The sequence below is a fragment of the Bubalus bubalis genome, chromosome 14 (genome assembly GCF_019923935.1).
Source record: "Bubalus bubalis isolate 160015118507 breed Murrah chromosome 14, NDDB_SH_1, whole genome shotgun sequence".
NCBI classification, from domain to species: domain Eukaryota; kingdom Metazoa; phylum Chordata; class Mammalia; order Artiodactyla; family Bovidae; genus Bubalus; species Bubalus bubalis.
Genome location: NC_059170.1, coordinates 31,602,558 through 31,619,686, shown reverse-complemented (window position 1 = coordinate 31,619,686; position 17,129 = coordinate 31,602,558). Strand labels below are relative to the sequence as shown.

The 17,129-nt window shown below is 50.0% G+C and overlaps 1 protein-coding gene and 1 long non-coding RNA gene across 2 annotated transcripts; one reads left to right on the top strand and one right to left on the bottom strand.

Annotated features, from left to right (window-relative positions):
- Positions 1-1,637: 1,637 nt before the first annotated feature.
- LOC123329199 lies at positions 1,638-9,750 on the bottom strand. The gene is made up of 3 exons (XR_006544517.2): positions 9,615-9,750; positions 3,508-3,770; positions 1,638-2,158 (listed from the first exon to the last, which is right to left on the bottom strand). It is a non-coding gene; the product is annotated as an uncharacterized LOC123329199 (long non-coding RNA).
- Positions 8,079-10,170, top strand: LOC102411187 (arginine vasopressin). The gene is made up of 3 exons (XM_025263960.2): positions 8,079-8,256; positions 9,495-9,696; positions 9,937-10,170. The coding sequence occupies exons 1-3, from the start codon at positions 8,137-8,139 to the stop codon at positions 10,113-10,115; spliced, it is 501 nt and encodes a 166-aa protein (XP_025119745.1). The 5' UTR covers positions 8,079-8,136; the 3' UTR covers positions 10,116-10,170.
- The last annotated feature ends 6,959 nt before the right edge of the window (positions 10,171-17,129 follow it).

Here is a 17,129-nt window from a genome sequence, read left to right as displayed (position 1 = left end):
GATCAAACCCAGGTCCCATGCACTGGGAGGGTGGAGTCTTAGTCCTGGACCACCAGGGAAGTCCTGGTTTTCTTTTAAAACACTACCTTTCTCTGTTGGCTACAGACCAAGGGAGCTTTGTTCAGTCTATAGCCTAAGGAGTGGACATATGACTCTCAAGAACATGAGGGACAGGTAAGAGTGGTCAGGAAGGGGCAGAAGGCAGTGAAATGGGTGTTTATATTCTGGTCTGGACCCTCACGTCCTAAGGCAGGTGAAGAGGAAGCAGCTGAGTCATTGGAGCCATGTGTCTACTGCGGGCAGGGTTCTGGCAACTCAAAGGACCAGTAATGCCTAAGACCCAGACAAGAGAAATCTTTAAAGCCCTTCTCTGGATCTCCTTAGGATAAGACCAGGGGATATGCCCACCCTGAATCTGTGCACTGCAGGCTGTGGCCTGGAATGCCCTGCCTAGCTTTCCTGTGACCATCCGCTACTGGAAGTGTCCTCTTCCCTGGGTCTGCGGCCCAGGTGGACTACACCTCAGCTGCACAAATGTGCCTGCATAGACGAAGGAGGAGGCAATTTGCGAGGCCCACAGGCAGAGCCCAGAATGTCCACGTGTGTGCCTGTCCCTGCGATGAGAAACAGAACAAAGCTATAGGGAGAGACCAGCCCCCCAGGTTGCCAGGTTCTGCTACTTGAAGGTGGGCTTCAGATCATTGTGAACAAATATTTGTCAAGGTAGGAGGACAGAACATGTTTAATTTAACATTTTGTTAGCTTAACTTACAACTTTTATATATTTAGTCATATTTTACCACAGGGCCTGAAATGTGGGGCTGACACTTAAAAAACAAAACCTTTTTATTACAGAAAATTCCACATACATACAAAAATACAGATTAGTATAATCAACTCTCATGCATCTATCACTCAGTTTCTTTCTTTTTTTTTTTTTTTGGTGGTTTCATCTCCTGATTTATTAACTAGTCATAGGCCCCATCAGTGACAGAGGCTGTCTCACTCTTGTAACAGTAGTTTTAAAAGTACGATTTTAACCCAGCTATAGACATTAACATGCTGCTGCTGCTGCTAAGTCGCATCAGTCGTGTCCGACTCTGTGCGACCCCATAGATGGCACCCAACAGGCTCCTCCATCCCTGGGATTCTCCAGGCAAGAATACTGGAGTGGGTTGCCATTTCCTTCTCCATATCACTCAGTTTCAACAACTCTCAATTCATGGTTATTCTTGCTTCTTCTTACTTACTTGTGTGTGCTACATTGCTTCAGTCGTGTCCAACTCTTTGAAACCCTATGGATGGTAGCCCATCAGACTCCTCTGTGCAAGGAGGGATTCTCCAGGCAAGAGTACCAGAGTGGGTTGCAATGCCCAGGGATCAAACCTGCTGCTGCTGCTGCTGCTGCTAAGTCGCTTCAGTCATGTCCAACTCTGTGCGACCCCAGAGACGGCAGCCCACCAGGCTTCCCGTCCCTGGGATTCTCCAGGCAAGAACACTGGAGTGGGTTGCCATTTCCTTCTCCAATGCATGAAAGTGAAAAGTGAAAATGAAGTCACTCAGTCGTGTCCGACTCTAACGACCCCATGGACTGTAGCCCACCAGGCTCCTCCGTCCATGGGATTTTCCAGGCAAAAGTACTGGAGTGGCATGCCATTGCCTTCTCCGGATCAAACCTGACCCAGGGAACAAACCTGAATCTCTTAGTCTCCAGAACTGTCAGGCAGGTTCTTTACCACTAGCGCCACCTGGGAAGTCTTCTTACCCTCACCTAATTCACCCTTCTCATGTTATTTTGAAGCAAGTTAGGACAGCATCAGATTAACACATTTAGGACATGATGTGTAGGAGCTCCTGGAGTTCCCTCTTCCCAACAAAACAGCAAATCACAACCTGGGATAACCCATCAACGCTTTGAAAGGCGCAGGAGTGGGGACCCCTTCCCTCAGGGTGCTCTGGCATTGGGGTCCTGCTCCTCGCTGGCTGTGTCACTTCAGGAAATTGCTCAACCCGTTTGGGCCTCAGTCTCTGCATCAATAAAATGGTGATCCGTGTGTCTCCTGACGTTGTTACACGGCTTACAGTGGTAATGTTGGGAACACAGTCGGCCCGCGGTAACTGTTGGCTGCTCTCCATCACCCCTGTTCAGGCATTTTCCCTGTTTAGTGCAGAAGATGGACAGGTAAGTTTCTCCTCCCTGGGAAAGCAGCGGCTTGGAAGAGGGGACCCATTTTGTGGCTGCCTCCCTGGCCATGAGGAGGGACATCCAGACATAAAGTAGGTGCAAGAAGGGAGTAAGGAATTCCCAGCTGACATTTCCTGAACCCCAGCCAAGCATAGGATCATCAGCCTTCAACCTTGAATCCTAAATAAGTTGTAAATGTCCTGGTGGTTTAGTCACGTTTGTGGGTTTTCAGGCAGTGGAGTGGTGAGGAGCACAGACTCTGGGGACTGTGTCTGCTGTTTATTACCTGGGCCTCCTGGGGCAACTTCTCCTTCCTCTGGTTTCCTGCCTACAAATGGAGATAAAAATGACTTCCTCCTTCCTAGGGTTTTATGGGGATTCAAAGAGGAAAGGTTCGTAAAAGGTTGTGAACAGTGCAGTGAAAGTCGCTGTTGTTGTCTGGGGCTCAACAGGCCTATTTGTCCTGTGTTATGTCTTTACTGCACACGCGTGTGTACTAACACACACACTCACACACAGATCTACTTCCTTCACACCTTTGCACACACAAGCTGTTTATCCGGGCCAGCTGCATCCGCTCTCTCAGAGCTTCCCACTCAGTCTTCACTCCCCAAACTACAGGTATCGAAGGTGTTCGGGGACCTGCCCTGCGTGGTTGCCCGGCTGCTTACACATCTGCTCCGCCGCCCTGCGCGCGTCTCTCCGCCCACTACGCGGGGCGAGACCGGCCGGGATCGCCGAGGGCGCAGCGAGGTACATTCTGGAAGCCCCAGCCAGCCGGCCGTGAGCCCAGGCAGCGCCGCCCGATTTGCGCTCGACCCCATCGGGTCCCCTCGGCCCACAAAGCTTCCTGACTGCGCTTCTGCTCATCTCGGCCCGCAGCATTCCTGGTCACTCGTCTGGCTGCGTCGGGGAAGGGCGTGTGGTCCTCTGGCTCCTCCCCCGCCGACCCAAGGGGGCCACTTTGGTCGCCCCAGAGCAGCAGCCACTGTGCCCAGCGGTGCGCCAGGCCGGCCTCGTGGGCCCTGGGGCTGGAGCCCACAGACCCCAGAAGGGAATCCACTCACTTGACCATTGTACAGGCTTTTAAGATAGAAAAAGTCTGTCAAAAATAATTTGCCGAGGTTATGTTGCTTTTCATTTAGGTTATTTTTGCAAGTAAGCCTTTTTATGATGCCCTCTCATTTCTGATTTCTTTTAAGCTTAATGTAACCCCCTTAGAGATCTGATAAACATTCACATTCAGTTCCCTCCTGTCTGATGAAGAAGTGAATGCCTTTTTTCCAGCTTACTCCTAGTGCAGATCCAAGGCAGTTTCATACCAAGGCCCAGCATTTTCCCTGTTTGTCACTGCTGCTCAGCACACCCTCTTGGAGTCAATTCAGTCCTGGTTCTTGGGCTCCTACAGTGTTTGTGGCTTCCGGTCCTCTGCACAGCTCACAGAGCATTTGAGTGACCACACTGCCAAGGGTCCTTGAGCCAGACTGATAGGAGGAGGTGAGATGCTAGCAGACCGTTGTGCGAATGAGGACACCCCCTTCCGAGGGTGGCAGAGATGTCATTGGAGTACAGCACTAGGTTGACCCTGAGAAAAGAGGAATAAGAAACAAGAGTGGGGGAGTAGTTAATTGTTACTTGTTCTCAGAAAAGATGGTCTCAGGGTAAGGAGGTACTTTAAGAACATTCTGAGATTTCAGGTTTAATCTGGAGGTTTGCAACTCTTTGTTATGTAAAGATTTCAGACAATTCTAACGTCTTACAGCATCTTCAGATCTGAGTCACCTAAGACCTCAGACAGGACTTCCCTGGTAGTTTAGTGGTTAGGAATCCACCTGCCAATGAAAGAGACATGGGTTTCATCCCTGCTCGGGGAAGACTCTACGTGCCGTGGGGCAGCTAAGCCCGTGTGCCACAACTACTGAGCACCCCTGCCCTACAGCCCATGCTTTGCAACAAGAGCAGCCACCTCAGTAAGCCCGCACACCGCAGCTAGAGAGGAGCCCCTGTTCGCCCCAGCTAGAGAAAGCCCATGCACAGCAACAAAGACCCAGCGCAGTCAAAAATAGGTAAAGAAATCGAAAAAGACCTCAGTGAGATAAGACATGGGGTCAGTACATCAAGCAACCTTGAGAACAGGTGTGACTCACTCAAACGCACAGAGTAATTCCCTGGAGAGCCTTTCCTTCTTTCCGTAATTTATTGAAAACCCACTGTGTGGCAAGTACTGTACCAGGAGTGGGCTTTCATTCTAGAGGGGGCACAGCCATATATACAAAAAATAATAAATAATACATAGACGAACATATGAACTGCAAATTGTAGTAGGTGCTATTAAACCCGTCAACATAGACCCAGGTTAGAAAGTAACTGAGGTAGGTGTGAGGGATGCTCCAGGTGGGTGCTCAGGGAAGGCTCCTCTTGGGAGGTGACACTTTAAAGCGACCAGTGAACCCTAGGGATGGGTGACGGTAGGCAAACCGTTTATGACAAGGAAACAGCAAGCTCTGAAATTCCAAAGCAGGGGTAGAAAGAAGCAGATAGTTTGAGATAGATTTTAGAGGTAGGACTAACAAAAAGTGAGGGAGAGCACTGGATCAGGGTGAGTCCCAGGTTCTGGGAGGACCAGTTGGCTGGATGCTGGTATGATTGCAGAGCGGGAGAACCCTGGGAGAGAGCAGGCGAGAAACTAAGACTCAGGAGTTGAGTCTGTCCATGTTAAGTTGGAAAGGCTTATTGAATATCCAAGGGTAGATGTCACTGGGCACTTGGGGGAGAGGCCCAGGATGGAGGTATGGATTTGAGAATCATTAGTTTGTAGGAAGTATTAAAAAACTATGGGGTTAGAAGCAATCACCTAACAAAAGAAGAGAAGAGACATAAGACTGAGTCCTGGGATTCTCCAGTATTTAGAAGTCAAGGTCAAAGAGGTAGAGCCAGAAAAGGAGACAGAAAGAACATCCAGTGTGGTAGATTTTTAAAGCCTATATTTAAAAAGGACAAGTGCAAATTTGAAATCCCTGGCAGTCCAGTGGTTAGGAATCAGCAATTTCACTACTGGGGCCTGGGTTCAATCCCCGGTTGAAGAATTAAGGTTCTGCAAGCCAGGAGGCATGGCCAAAGAAAGGACAACTGCTCAACCATGTTGAATGCTACTAGGGGATAATGTAAAATGAGGACATGGACGTGACACCAAATTTGGTAATACAGAGGTACTTTATGACATTGATAATAGGAGTTTCTGGGGTTGGTTTGGGCAGAAGCCTGAGTGGAGGGAGTTGAAGAGGAAATGTTGACTTCTGAATAAAAATGGCAGCTGGATGACAATGAAAAGCAAAGGTGATCATTAACTCGAAGGAACAAAAAGCTGTCCAGCAATGGAAAGGGTCTCATAAGATACCATACAGTTTAGCCTGGAGATTCAGCTTGCGGTCTAACTCATCATAGTGATCTAACTATTATGACATTATAATATGAAGAAAATGGTGAATGGGAGGGTACCTGTTGTGAGTTGGGGTAGGGAAGGACAGGTGAAAGAGCCAAATTCTCTAAGTGACATTGAATCAAGATCATTAGCTAAGGTGTAGGAGATGTAAGGGTGGCAAATATGTGAAGAAGTACTTTTGGAAAGGGAACATATAAGGAAAGTGAAGAAGGTGTGGGAGTGTCCTGAGGGTCCACAGGACCTGGGAGGTGTTATATTGGTAATGCAACCAGTCCCAACCACTGAGACTTTTCCCAGCTAGTGTGCATTCCAAGAAGGTGGTATTGGGAGAAGCAGGCCCTCTAGTATCTGTTGGAGGTGGGGTTTGGGGTCTTTAAGGGGCCCTAGTGTGGGAGGCAAGTCTTAGAATGATGATCCAGGTAGACATGGCTGGTTAGCACACAACTTGTACCAGAGCCTGAGCCCTTTATTTCCTGTAGCCCCTTCAGTTTTCAGTTGGTAACTCAGACCTAAAGGGCAGAGAGGGTAAGTGCTAGACCAAGGCCACACAGCTGGACTGTCAGGCCTCTGACTTTCTCCCTAGGTTTGCCCCACAGCCCAGAGACTCAGGAGAGCAATGACCAGACCAAGTTTATTTTTTGGCCATGAGTGGAATGAAAAGGTTCATCCTGGGTTAACTCAAGAAGGTACTCTCTCTGGAAAAATCTCTTAAGGTCTTATTAATAGTAATATGGCATTAATCGGAGAAGGCAATGGCACTCCACTCCAGTACTCTTGCCTGGAAAATCCCATGGACAGAGGAGCCTGGTAGGCTGTAGCCCATGGGGTTGCGAACAGTCGGACATGACTGAGCGACTTCACTTTCACTTTTCACTTTCATGCATTGGAGAAGGAAATGGCAACCCACTCCAGTGTTCTTGCCTGGAGAATCCCAGGGACAGGGGAGCCTGGTGGGCTGCCATCTGTGGGGTCGCACAGAGTCGGACACGACTGAAGTGACTTAGCAGCAGCAGCAGCAGCAGCATGGCATTAATAATATTACAATACTACAATTAATTAACTTCACAATGGTACAGGCACTTTTCCAAAGCTCTCATATATTACATTATCTTAGTCCTCATGACAACTTGGTGATGTGGGTGCAAGTATTTTCCCTACTTCACCCTGGAGGAAAATGAGGCTCAGAGAAGTCAAGTGATCCACCCTAGTCATGATGTTTCGAGCAACAGAGGCCAGATTCCAACAGGCTGCTGGGCTCCAACGTCCTCACGGCTCCCCATCCTTGGGACCTGGGACCCTGTACTGCCCTTGGTGGGCAGGAGGCAGCTGGAGCTTCCCGCCGGCACCCTGGAGAGGAGGCCAAGAGTCTGGGGGAGGGGGGTGAGCCAGGGGCTGTGTAGAACCTGAGAGGTACAGGGTGGCTAGCTTAGGTCCAAGGATCAGAGGGCCACTTAGGTGGCCCAGAGAGGGAGACTTCCATCCCTGAAGCCCACCAGCCTGGGGTCATAAACCAAAGGCTGCTTTCTCAGGCTGGGCCCCTTTGGCTGTGGCTTTGCCCCTCCCCCAAATCCCCTTGAGGCCCCAGGCCTGAGCTGGTATCTGCCCTGGTCCCCACAAATCAGGGTACTGGTCAGGGTAGGAATTGGGGTGCTGGCTGTCAGTTTCTCCCCCGACCTTTGAACTTTGCTGGGTCAGGATTTCTTTTCCTGTAGACACTCCCTCTACTGCTGCCTGGAAGGGGAGTGGTGGGATATGCCAAACTGTCCCCAGGTCCCCAGTCCCTCCAGGAAGCTGCCCCACCCACAAAGTGGAAGGGCCCCTGATTCCATGTTGCTCCCTTGACTCCATGACACGGGGCTGCGGGCAGCATTTCCTCTTCTAGGGCAGCTGGTACAATGGCCTCTGTCAGCACCACTGAGGGTGTGTGCCATTCTTGGTCACTTGTCCTCTCATGGGACGAATCCCTCAGATGGGGTCCTGCATAATGACTGTCCCCTGCCCACCACTCCTGGGCTGGGGCCTGACCTACTCCTTACACAGCAGCCCCTGGGGTCCCCTTGCCCCCTTCTCTGGGGTGTGTCAGGAGACAGGGCCTGTTGACCCTCAGCCTCTTCTGGACACCAGAAAGCTTGGAGACAGTCTCCAGGTGACCCCCCTCCCATTCCCTGTCTGTCTACCTCCCCGAGTCCAGAGAGCCGCAATCACAGCCGCAGCAGCTCCTGTCACACCGCAGCCACACCGCTGCCTATGACAGCCTGGAGGCCAGCATCCCTCCGCCAGCATCCCTCCCCCACCGTCCCCTGCACAGGTCCACGTGCGTCCCCAGATGCCTGAATCACTGCTGACGCCTGGGGACCTGGAGGCCACGGGCTCCTGGGGAGCCACTGGGGAGGGGGTGGCGGCCACGTCACTTCAGAGGGAACACCTGCAGACATAAATAGGCAGCCAGCGAAGACATCGCAGCACAGTCCACAGAGCAGCACTGCGCACTGTGCCCACCCGTGCCAGGATGCCCGACGCCACACTGCCCGCCTGCTTCCTCAGCCTGCTGGCCTTCACCTCCGCTTGCTACTTCCAGAACTGCCCAAGGGGCGGCAAGAGGGCCATGTCCGACCTGGAGCTGAGACAGGTATGACCATGGCCGCTCTCAGAGCTGCAGGGAAGGGGCAGAGGCCCAGGGACGGCACCACCGTGCAGGGGCTAGCAAGGGAAGTCGTGGGAGAGGCAGGCTTTAGGGGAAGTGAGCAGCAGAAGAAGGGAGGCTTGGCATGGCCAAAGGGGACCAGGCTGTCAGGCAGGCTAGGACAGGTTGCAGGACTTCCAGAACACTGTCCCCACCAGAGAAGGGATGCTGGCAAGAGGTTTCCCTAGTTCCTGGGCTTGGAGCTGCAGCAGGGAGAATGGGCAGCAAGGCCTTCTCTGTGCCCATGGGGCCTCTCCTCCAGGACCAGCTGGAGCTTCAGAGGCTCTGTCCTCCCAGCACTCTAAGACTTCCCCGATCACCGTCCAGCTTCTCCTAGCCATGGGCCCCAGCATTCACCCCAGCCCCGAAGCTGGCCATTGCCCTGAGCTTGCCTGAGTGACAGGTGCCACTCAAGCATCCTGTAAGGAAGTTCTTCTGGGTACCTAGCCCAATTCTTTCATGCTGCATGTCCAATGAGTCCCTCTTAATCCATCTTCAGCAGCACTAAAGGAAACCCAATCACCGTGCTCAATTCTGCCATGGGCAAAAGTGGCCAGTTTTGAGCTGCTGAACAAACTAGGGTGGGAAGATGGGCAGCCCCCACTGACCACCCCTCCTCTGCTCGGCAGCTTTGGAAGCTGGAGTCACCTAGGTGCCTCATACCCTCCTCTAGGGCTCAGATCCTTGCCACTCAGAGTCAGTCCTTAGATGGACTAGCAGAAGTCAAGGTCCCAGTGAGACCCACTGGCTTGAAGGGCAGGGCAAGGGCAGAGAGGGGACAGGACAGGACAAGGAGGGGTGGGGGAGGGAGGGCAGAAGGAAGGTCTGCTTCAAGGGGAGGGTAGTGGGCAGCTGAGAGAAGGGTGAACACCAGGGGGCCCCAGAGCTGAGCGGGAAAGTCTCCCCCAAATAGCGCATGAGGGTTCCCTTTGACAAAGCGGGAGGACACTGAGGGGTGTGATTGACAGCTGGTCCTCAAACATCTGAAAACCGAGGGAGCGGAGAAGCTTTTTTTTGACTGCTCTCCTTCGACCAATTTTGGGCCCAAAGAGAGCCAGGGAGACTCGCCACCTCCCGCGCTCCTCCGGCCGCCCTCGCCCGCCCGGCTCAGCCCCCCACCCCACAGGGTCTCCCTCCCCGGCCGGTCCCCTCCCGCCCCCGGCTCATCCCAGCCCTCCCGCCAGTGTCTCCCCTGCGGCCCCGGGGGCAAAGGCCGCTGCTTCGGGCCCAGCATCTGCTGCGGGGACGAGCTGGGCTGCTTCGTGGGCACGGCCGAGGCGCTGCGTTGCCAAGAGGAGAACTACCTGCCGTCGCCCTGCCAGTCCGGCCAGAAGCCCTGCGGGAGCGGGGGCCGCTGCGCCGCCGCAGGCATCTGCTGCAACGACGGTGCGCGGCCCGGGCGGTGGGGCGGAGGCCGGGAGGGGGGCGAGGAGAGGGCGGGGAGGGGGGGCGGGGAGGGAACGAGGAGGGGGCGGGGGCGGGGCCGGAGCCCGGCGGCTCTGGGCCAGGGCCGGGGGCGGGGCGGGGGCCAGGTTGATCTGGATCCGGGTCTGGAGGGGGTGGGGAGCGGGGCCCGGTCCCCGGGACGCGGTCGCCAGCTGCGCGCTCAGCCCGTGCTCCCTGCAGAGAGCTGCGTGACCGAGCCCGAGTGCCGGGAAGGTATCGGCTTCCCCCGCCGCGTCCGCGCCAGCGACCGGAGCAACGCGACCCTGCTGGACGGGCCGAGCGGGGCCTTGTTGCTGCGGCTGGTGCAGCTAGCGGGGGCGGCGGAGCCCGCGGAGCCCGCCCAGCCCGGCGTCTACTGAGGCGCGCCCCCCACCCCCACCCCCGCCCTCGCAGCACGAAAAATAAACGGTTTTAAAGGCACTGCTAGTGTGCGTCTCTGCCTCTGGGGATGGAGAGGGGAGAGGAAGGGAGGGCGGGGGATCAGTTCCTGGACCCGAAGTCGCGCGCACATCCACCCCCAGAAAAGGGACAGATGCTGGGGGAAGCGATCTTGGGCCAGCATGAGTCTAGATAGAACAACGGACTGGGAGACCTGGGGAGCGCGGAGAGGGAGGCCGCCGCCTGGGAGTGGCCGTGGAAGGGGCTGGGCTGGGGCTCTGGCAATAGGATGGAAATAAAAACAGAGAGAGGGGAAAGACATTGGTGGGCAAGATAGCAAGAGAGAGCGGGATAGCAGAACGGTGGAGAGAGACGTTGAGAGTCAGAGAAGAATGAGAGAGGGGCAAGGGGATGAGCCAAGGGTGACCAGGAGTTCCTGACTCTTTTTACATCCCAGGAGACTGAGGCAAAAACAGCTCCAGGAATTCCCAGACTTTCTCATCCAAGACTGTGTTTTATGTGCCCGAGTGTGGGGGACATTATCACCCCAGATCCAGCAGAGAGGAGGGCCAGGTACTGTCTGTCCAGGAGGCGCATTCAGTACCCCCATTCAGGCCACTCAGCCAGGGTGAGAGACGGAGCCTACAGAAACCCTGGGTACATTCCCCGCCCCCATACAGCCACACCAACCCCCTGCCTCCTCCAACACACACACACACACACACACACACACACGCAGTCAAGAAAAAAAATCATTAGGGACGTGCCCCATAATCCTTGACCACAGTCATAGATACGGATCTGAGATTCACATTCAGAAGCACAGACACACGCAGAGAAACAGACAGAGCCGACTGGACCACACACAGGCACGTGTACACACACACACACACGCTCACATTAGGACCTTCCAGCCTGGACTATGCAGCTTCTGGGCAGATGTCTGCTAGCATTTGACAGATGCTCTTCTATGTCCCTCAATCCTTTGTCCCCTCTATCCCATTCACCCCTTTATCCCCTTTCCCCTCACTCCTCTCTTTCCCCTGCCCCCACCCCAGCTCTTTGGCCCTCTCCTGCCTCTTGCTTCTCTCCTTTCCCCCCTATATCCCTTCCAAGCCTCTTCTCACCCCTCTTCCCTTTGTTACCTCCCATTCTTCTCTCTTTCTCTGCTCTCTCTTCTTTGCATCCTCATCTTGGAATTTCTTGCTCCATGGCTTGGGACCTCAAGGGGCTGCATCTGCTCTGGAATCTTCTGAGACTTGGAGGCCACCGAGAGAACACAGGCAAAGAGAATTCTCTCTGAGCCCTGACCCCGAGCCCCTGCCTCAGGGCAGAGCCTAGTGACACAGTCCTGTCAGCCCCAGGCTCTCTTCTGCTCTTAGAGCTCTGCTCTGCCGTCGCCCTGACCCACCTCAGGGTCCAGCATGATTAAGTCTGGCTGGGGCAGGGCACACTCCGGCTTCTCTCCCTGCCATGGCCTCAGCCCTCTGCCCTAGTGTGGTGCGCTCAGGGCCAGTACTTAGGTCTTTCCAGACCTGGGCCAGACCTAATAGGAATTTAGTAATTTTTCCAGACAGAGGGAGATGGGAAGAGGCAAGCCGGTGTTTTAAAAATGGATCATATGCTCAACATTGCTAATTATTAGAAAAACACAAATCAAAACTACAGTGAGGTATCACCTCATGCCAATCAGAATGGACATCACCAAAAAGTCTACAGATAATAAATGCTGGAGAGAGTGTGGAGAAAAGGAACCTTCCTACACTGTTGGTGGAAATGTAAATTGGTGTAGCCACTATGGAGAACAGTATGGAAATTCCCTAAAAAAACTAAAAATAGAGTTGCCATGTGATCCAGCAATCCCACTTCTGGGCATGGATCCAGAAAAGACAAAACCTCTAATTTGAAACGATACATGCACCCCAATGTTCATAGCAGTGCTATTCACAGTAGCCAAGATGTGGAAGCAACCTAAGTGTCCATCAACAGATGCATGGATAAAGAAGATGTGATACACACACACATACACACACACACACACGGACTGTTACTCAGCCATAAGAAAGAATGAAATAATTTGCAGCAACATGAATGGAATTAAAGATTATCCTTCTAGATGAAGTAAATCAGACAAATATCATATGGTATTGAATATGTAGAATCTAAAAAACTGATACAAATGAGTTTATTTACAAAAGAGAAACAGACTCACAGACATAGAAAACAAACTTATGGTTACCAAAGGGGAAGGGGGGGATAGACTAGGAGTTTTGGATTAAAATATACACACTACTGTATACAAAACAGATAAACAACAAGGACCTACTGCTGCATAGGGAACTATATTCAATATCTTGTAATAAACCACAGTGAAAAAGAATCTGAAAAATATATATATATTCATATATATGTAAAATTGAACTACTTTGCTGCATACCAGAAATTAACACAACATTGTAAATCAACTATACTTCAATTAAAAAATGGATCGTAGACCTAAATGAATCTAAAATTGTAAAACTTCTTGAAGAAAATATAGGAGAAATTCTTTACGACCTCAAGTTATGTAAAACACTCTTGACACTCTGACTCCACAAGATCCATAGAAGAAGAAATGTGATACGTTTGGAATTCACCAAAATTAAAAACTTCTGCTGTTTATTTTTTGTTCCCGATGCATCACATCATGATTTTTTTTTTAAATTATTTATTTGTTTTTGGCTGTGCTGGGTCTCCACTCCTTTGCTTGGGCTTTCTCTGATTGCGACAAGCGCGGGCTTTCTTCTCTGTGGTGCACCGGCTGCTCATTGTGGTGGCTTCTCTTGTTGTGGAGCACAGGCTCTGGAACTCAGGCTCAGGAGTTGTGGGGCCACATGTGGAATGTCCCCAGACCAGGGGTTGAACCCATGTCCCCTGCACTGGCAGGTGAATTCTTATCCACTGTGCCACCAGGAAAGTCCTTGCATCATCTTTAAGAAAATATATGATGTTTTTATAGCAGAATTACAATTTGAGTACAACTAGAAAAATTTTGCCCACTAAATATATATTTTTTTAATTTCAAAAAATAGACATCTGCTTTAAGAATATTGATGACTGTGTTATTGAATATGTCACTAAAAAATTTGTGTCAGAAATATGCATACCTTATCCATGACCATGTAGCCATATTCCTTTGTAGAAATTCTAAAGTTTTGTCTTTCATACACATAGTAACTGCATCCTTGGAAGACAAGACACGATGAGCATGTGTTACTTCAGTCGCAGGAGTTACGTCAGATCTGGACAATCTACCTTGTAGAATGTCCAGATCTGACTTGAACTTGCCACACCCCCAGAGGAAGTGCTCCTGGACAAGGAAAAAGTGCACTGACACCCCAGCCCCATTTCCGTTCCAATGTCACAATCCTCCAGCCAGACTGGGGGAAGACAGCTAACCATGAAAACATGTCTAAGGGGGTATGAGAGGCAAAGGGACCCTGCCACAGGACTGGGGAGCACGGAGAAGTGCAGCTGCAAGGATGAAACTTTACCCTGATCAAGTACACAGGACCGGAACAGGACAGTATTTTAAACTTTATATGAAAAGCCTGGCGTGCTGCAGTCCATGGGGCTGCAAAGAGTCAGACACGACTGAGCGACTGAACTGAACTTATATGAAAATAGAACATTCTGAAGTTCTTTTCATACTTTGTTAAAGTGAGAACTGCCCTAAAGTTATCGTAAGTCTACTTTCAGCTCATGAAATGCTATTACATGGGAAAAGATTCTGTGCATGTGGAAATGAAGTTAGTTAAGATGACTGGATTATCCATGTGGTTGGTCCCTCCCTGTCATCTCAGTGTTTCTATGACAGAGAAAGTGGCAGAGGGAGATTGGACTATAGACAGCAGGTGACAACTTCTCTTTAAAGGACACGGTTAAGAGAATGAAAAGGCAAGCCACAGACTGGAAGAAATGATTTACAAGTAACATAGCTTATAAAAGACTTATACCCAGAATATATAAAGACCTCTTTCTCAAAACTCAATAATAAGAAAATGAATAAGAAAATGATTCAATTTTTAAAATGGGTGAAAGATTTAAAGAGATACTTCACCACATAAGATATACAGATGACAAACACATGTAAAATCATTAGTGAAATGCAAATTAGAGCCCTAGTGATATATCCATTTCAATGGTTAAAAAAAGAGGGGGCTGCCAATATCAGGTGTTGACAAGGATATGGAACAATGGTAACCCTCACGTATTGTTTATTGATGTGGATGCAAAATCGTTCACCTACTCCTGAAAACTGTTCTATGGTTTCTCATAAAGTTATTATTACCACTAACCCAGCTGTCCCATTAACAGGCAGTGGTCCAAGTGAAATAAATATCTATATTCACACAAAAGCTGTATGTGAATATTTATAGTGCCTCTCCTATAATCATCCAAACTTTATAAGTTTTAAACAGATTAGAATTTTAACTATGGTCCATTTGGAGTTAATTTTTATATAGGGTGCAAGTCATGAATTGAAGTTCATTTTTTGCATCTGGATATTCACTTGTTCCAGCTCTATTTGTTTAATTTTTTTTTTGGCCACATGGTTTGCAGGATCTTCGTTCCTCCACCAGGAATTGAACTCTGGCAGTGAAAGTGTGGAGTCTTTATCACTGGTGTGTATGTCCTAAGTCATTCAGTTGTGTCTGACTCTTTGTGACCCCATGGACTGTAGCCGGCCAGGCTCCTCTGTCCATGAGATTCTCCAGGCAAGAATACTGGAGTGGGTTGCCATTTCCTCCTCCAGGGGATCTTCCTGACCCAGGGATCAAACCGGCATCTCTTATGTCTCCTGCACTGGCAGACAGGCTCTTCACCACTAGTGCCACCGGGGAAGCCCTTGTCAATAAAGCATGACTAAAAAGAATAGTGAACTTGGGGGTCATAAGACAGTGTGAGCCTGCTCCACACTCCTTTCCCTTCCCACCCAGCAGAATCCACAGGATACTGGTCTCAGACATGCAGACAAAGACGAGGCCTGGGGATGACAGAACTATATGACAGAAGAAACCCAAGTCCCTAAATGATGAAGTGGAACAGAGCCAGGAATGCTCACTGAGGACCGATATGACAGATGTAATTAAACAGCGACCTTCTCTAAGTCCCTAACGTCTCCTTACCCCTTTGGTGTCTTTACTATAACAGCCTAGCTTTACCTTAACGCCTGAATTCTGAAACAATTAAAAAATGAAACAAAAGAATGTGACATTTGGAGCCCTGAAGACTACCTTTATTATTGATAGAACTGATCCTAGAGAATGCAACTTCCATCTGCCGGCAAGGAGGCTTCACAGAACTGAATAACAGTGCTGTTTACCACCCAGGACACAAGGAGCTGGGCCTTCACAACCCTTTCCTCCCACTCCAAGAGTTCCTGCGCTTGCACTGTGACAGCCTGCTTCCTGGCAGGGCACCCTCATCCCAAGAGGGACTGGAGAGGAAGGGGTGGGATTTTGCCTGCTCCTATCCTCTTGCCCACCCCCTCCCCAGATCAGCTGCTCTCTGGGAGGAGTGTTACCTCAGGGAGAGCTCTCTATATGGAAGAAAATATCCGGAAAGGGAGAAAATATTTCTGACCTTTGCCCCATGGATAATCATCTTTTATGATGCTGGAAAAACTTATGGTATAATTTCAAACCATTCCAGATTTAAAAACTCAGTTCAGTCAGTTCAGTTGCTCAGTCATATCTGACTCTTTGTGACCCCATGGACTGCAACATGCCAGGCTTCCCAGTCCATCACCAACTCCCAGAACTCGCTCAAACTCATGTCCATCGAGTCGGTGATGCGATCCAACCATCTCATTCTCTGTCATCCCCTTCTCCCGCCTTCAATCTTTCCCAGCATCAGGTTTTTTTCCGATGAGTCAGTTCTTCACATTAGGTGCCCAAAATATTGGAGTTTCAGCTTCAGCATCAGTCCTTCCAATGAATATTCAGGGCTAATTTCCTTTAGGATGGACTGGTTGGATCTCTTTGCAGTCCAAGGGACTCTCAAGAGTCTTCTCCAACACCACAGTTCAAAAACATCAATTCTTCGGCCCTCAGCTTTCTTTATAGTCCAACTCTCACAACTATAGGCTTCCCTGGTAGCTCAGAGGTTAAAGCGTCTGTCTGCAATGAGGGAGACCTGGGTTTGATCCCTGGGTCGGGGAGATTCCCCTGCAGAAGGAAATGGTAACCCACTCCAGAATTCTTGCCTGGAGAATCCAATGGACAGAGGAGCATGGTGGGGCTACAGTCCACGGGGTCGCAAAGAGTTGGAAACAACTGAGCAACTTCACTTCACTTCTTACAGCTATACATGACTACTGGAAAAACCATAGCTCTGACTAGATGGACCTTTGTCAGCAAAGTAATGTCTCTGCTTTTTAATATGTTGTCTAGGTTGGTCATAGCTTTTCTTTCAAGGAGCAACTATCTTTTAATTTCATGGCTGTAATCACCATCTGCAGTGATTTGGGAGCCCAAGAAAATAGTCTGTCACTGTTTCCATTGTTTCCCCATCTATTTGCTATGAAGTGATGGGACCAGATGCCATGGTCTTAGTTTTTTGAATGTTGGGTTTTAAGCCACCTTTTTCACTATCCTCTTTCACTTTCATCAAGAGGCTCTTTAGTTCTTTGTTTTTTGCCATAAGGGTGGTGTTATCTGCGTATCTGAGGTTATTGATATTTTTCCCGGCAGTCTTGATTCCAGCTTGTACTTCATCCTCCCCAGCATTTTGCATGATGTATTCTACATATAAGTTAAATAAACAGGGTGGCAATATAGAGCCTTGATGTACTCCTTTCCCAACTTGGAACCAGTCTGTTGTTCCATGTCTGGTTCTAACTCTTGTTTCTTGACCTGCATATAGATTTTTCAGGAGGCAGGTAAGGTGGTCTGGTATTCTTATCTCTTGAAGAATTTTCCACAGTTTGTTGTGATCCACACAGTAAAAGTTTA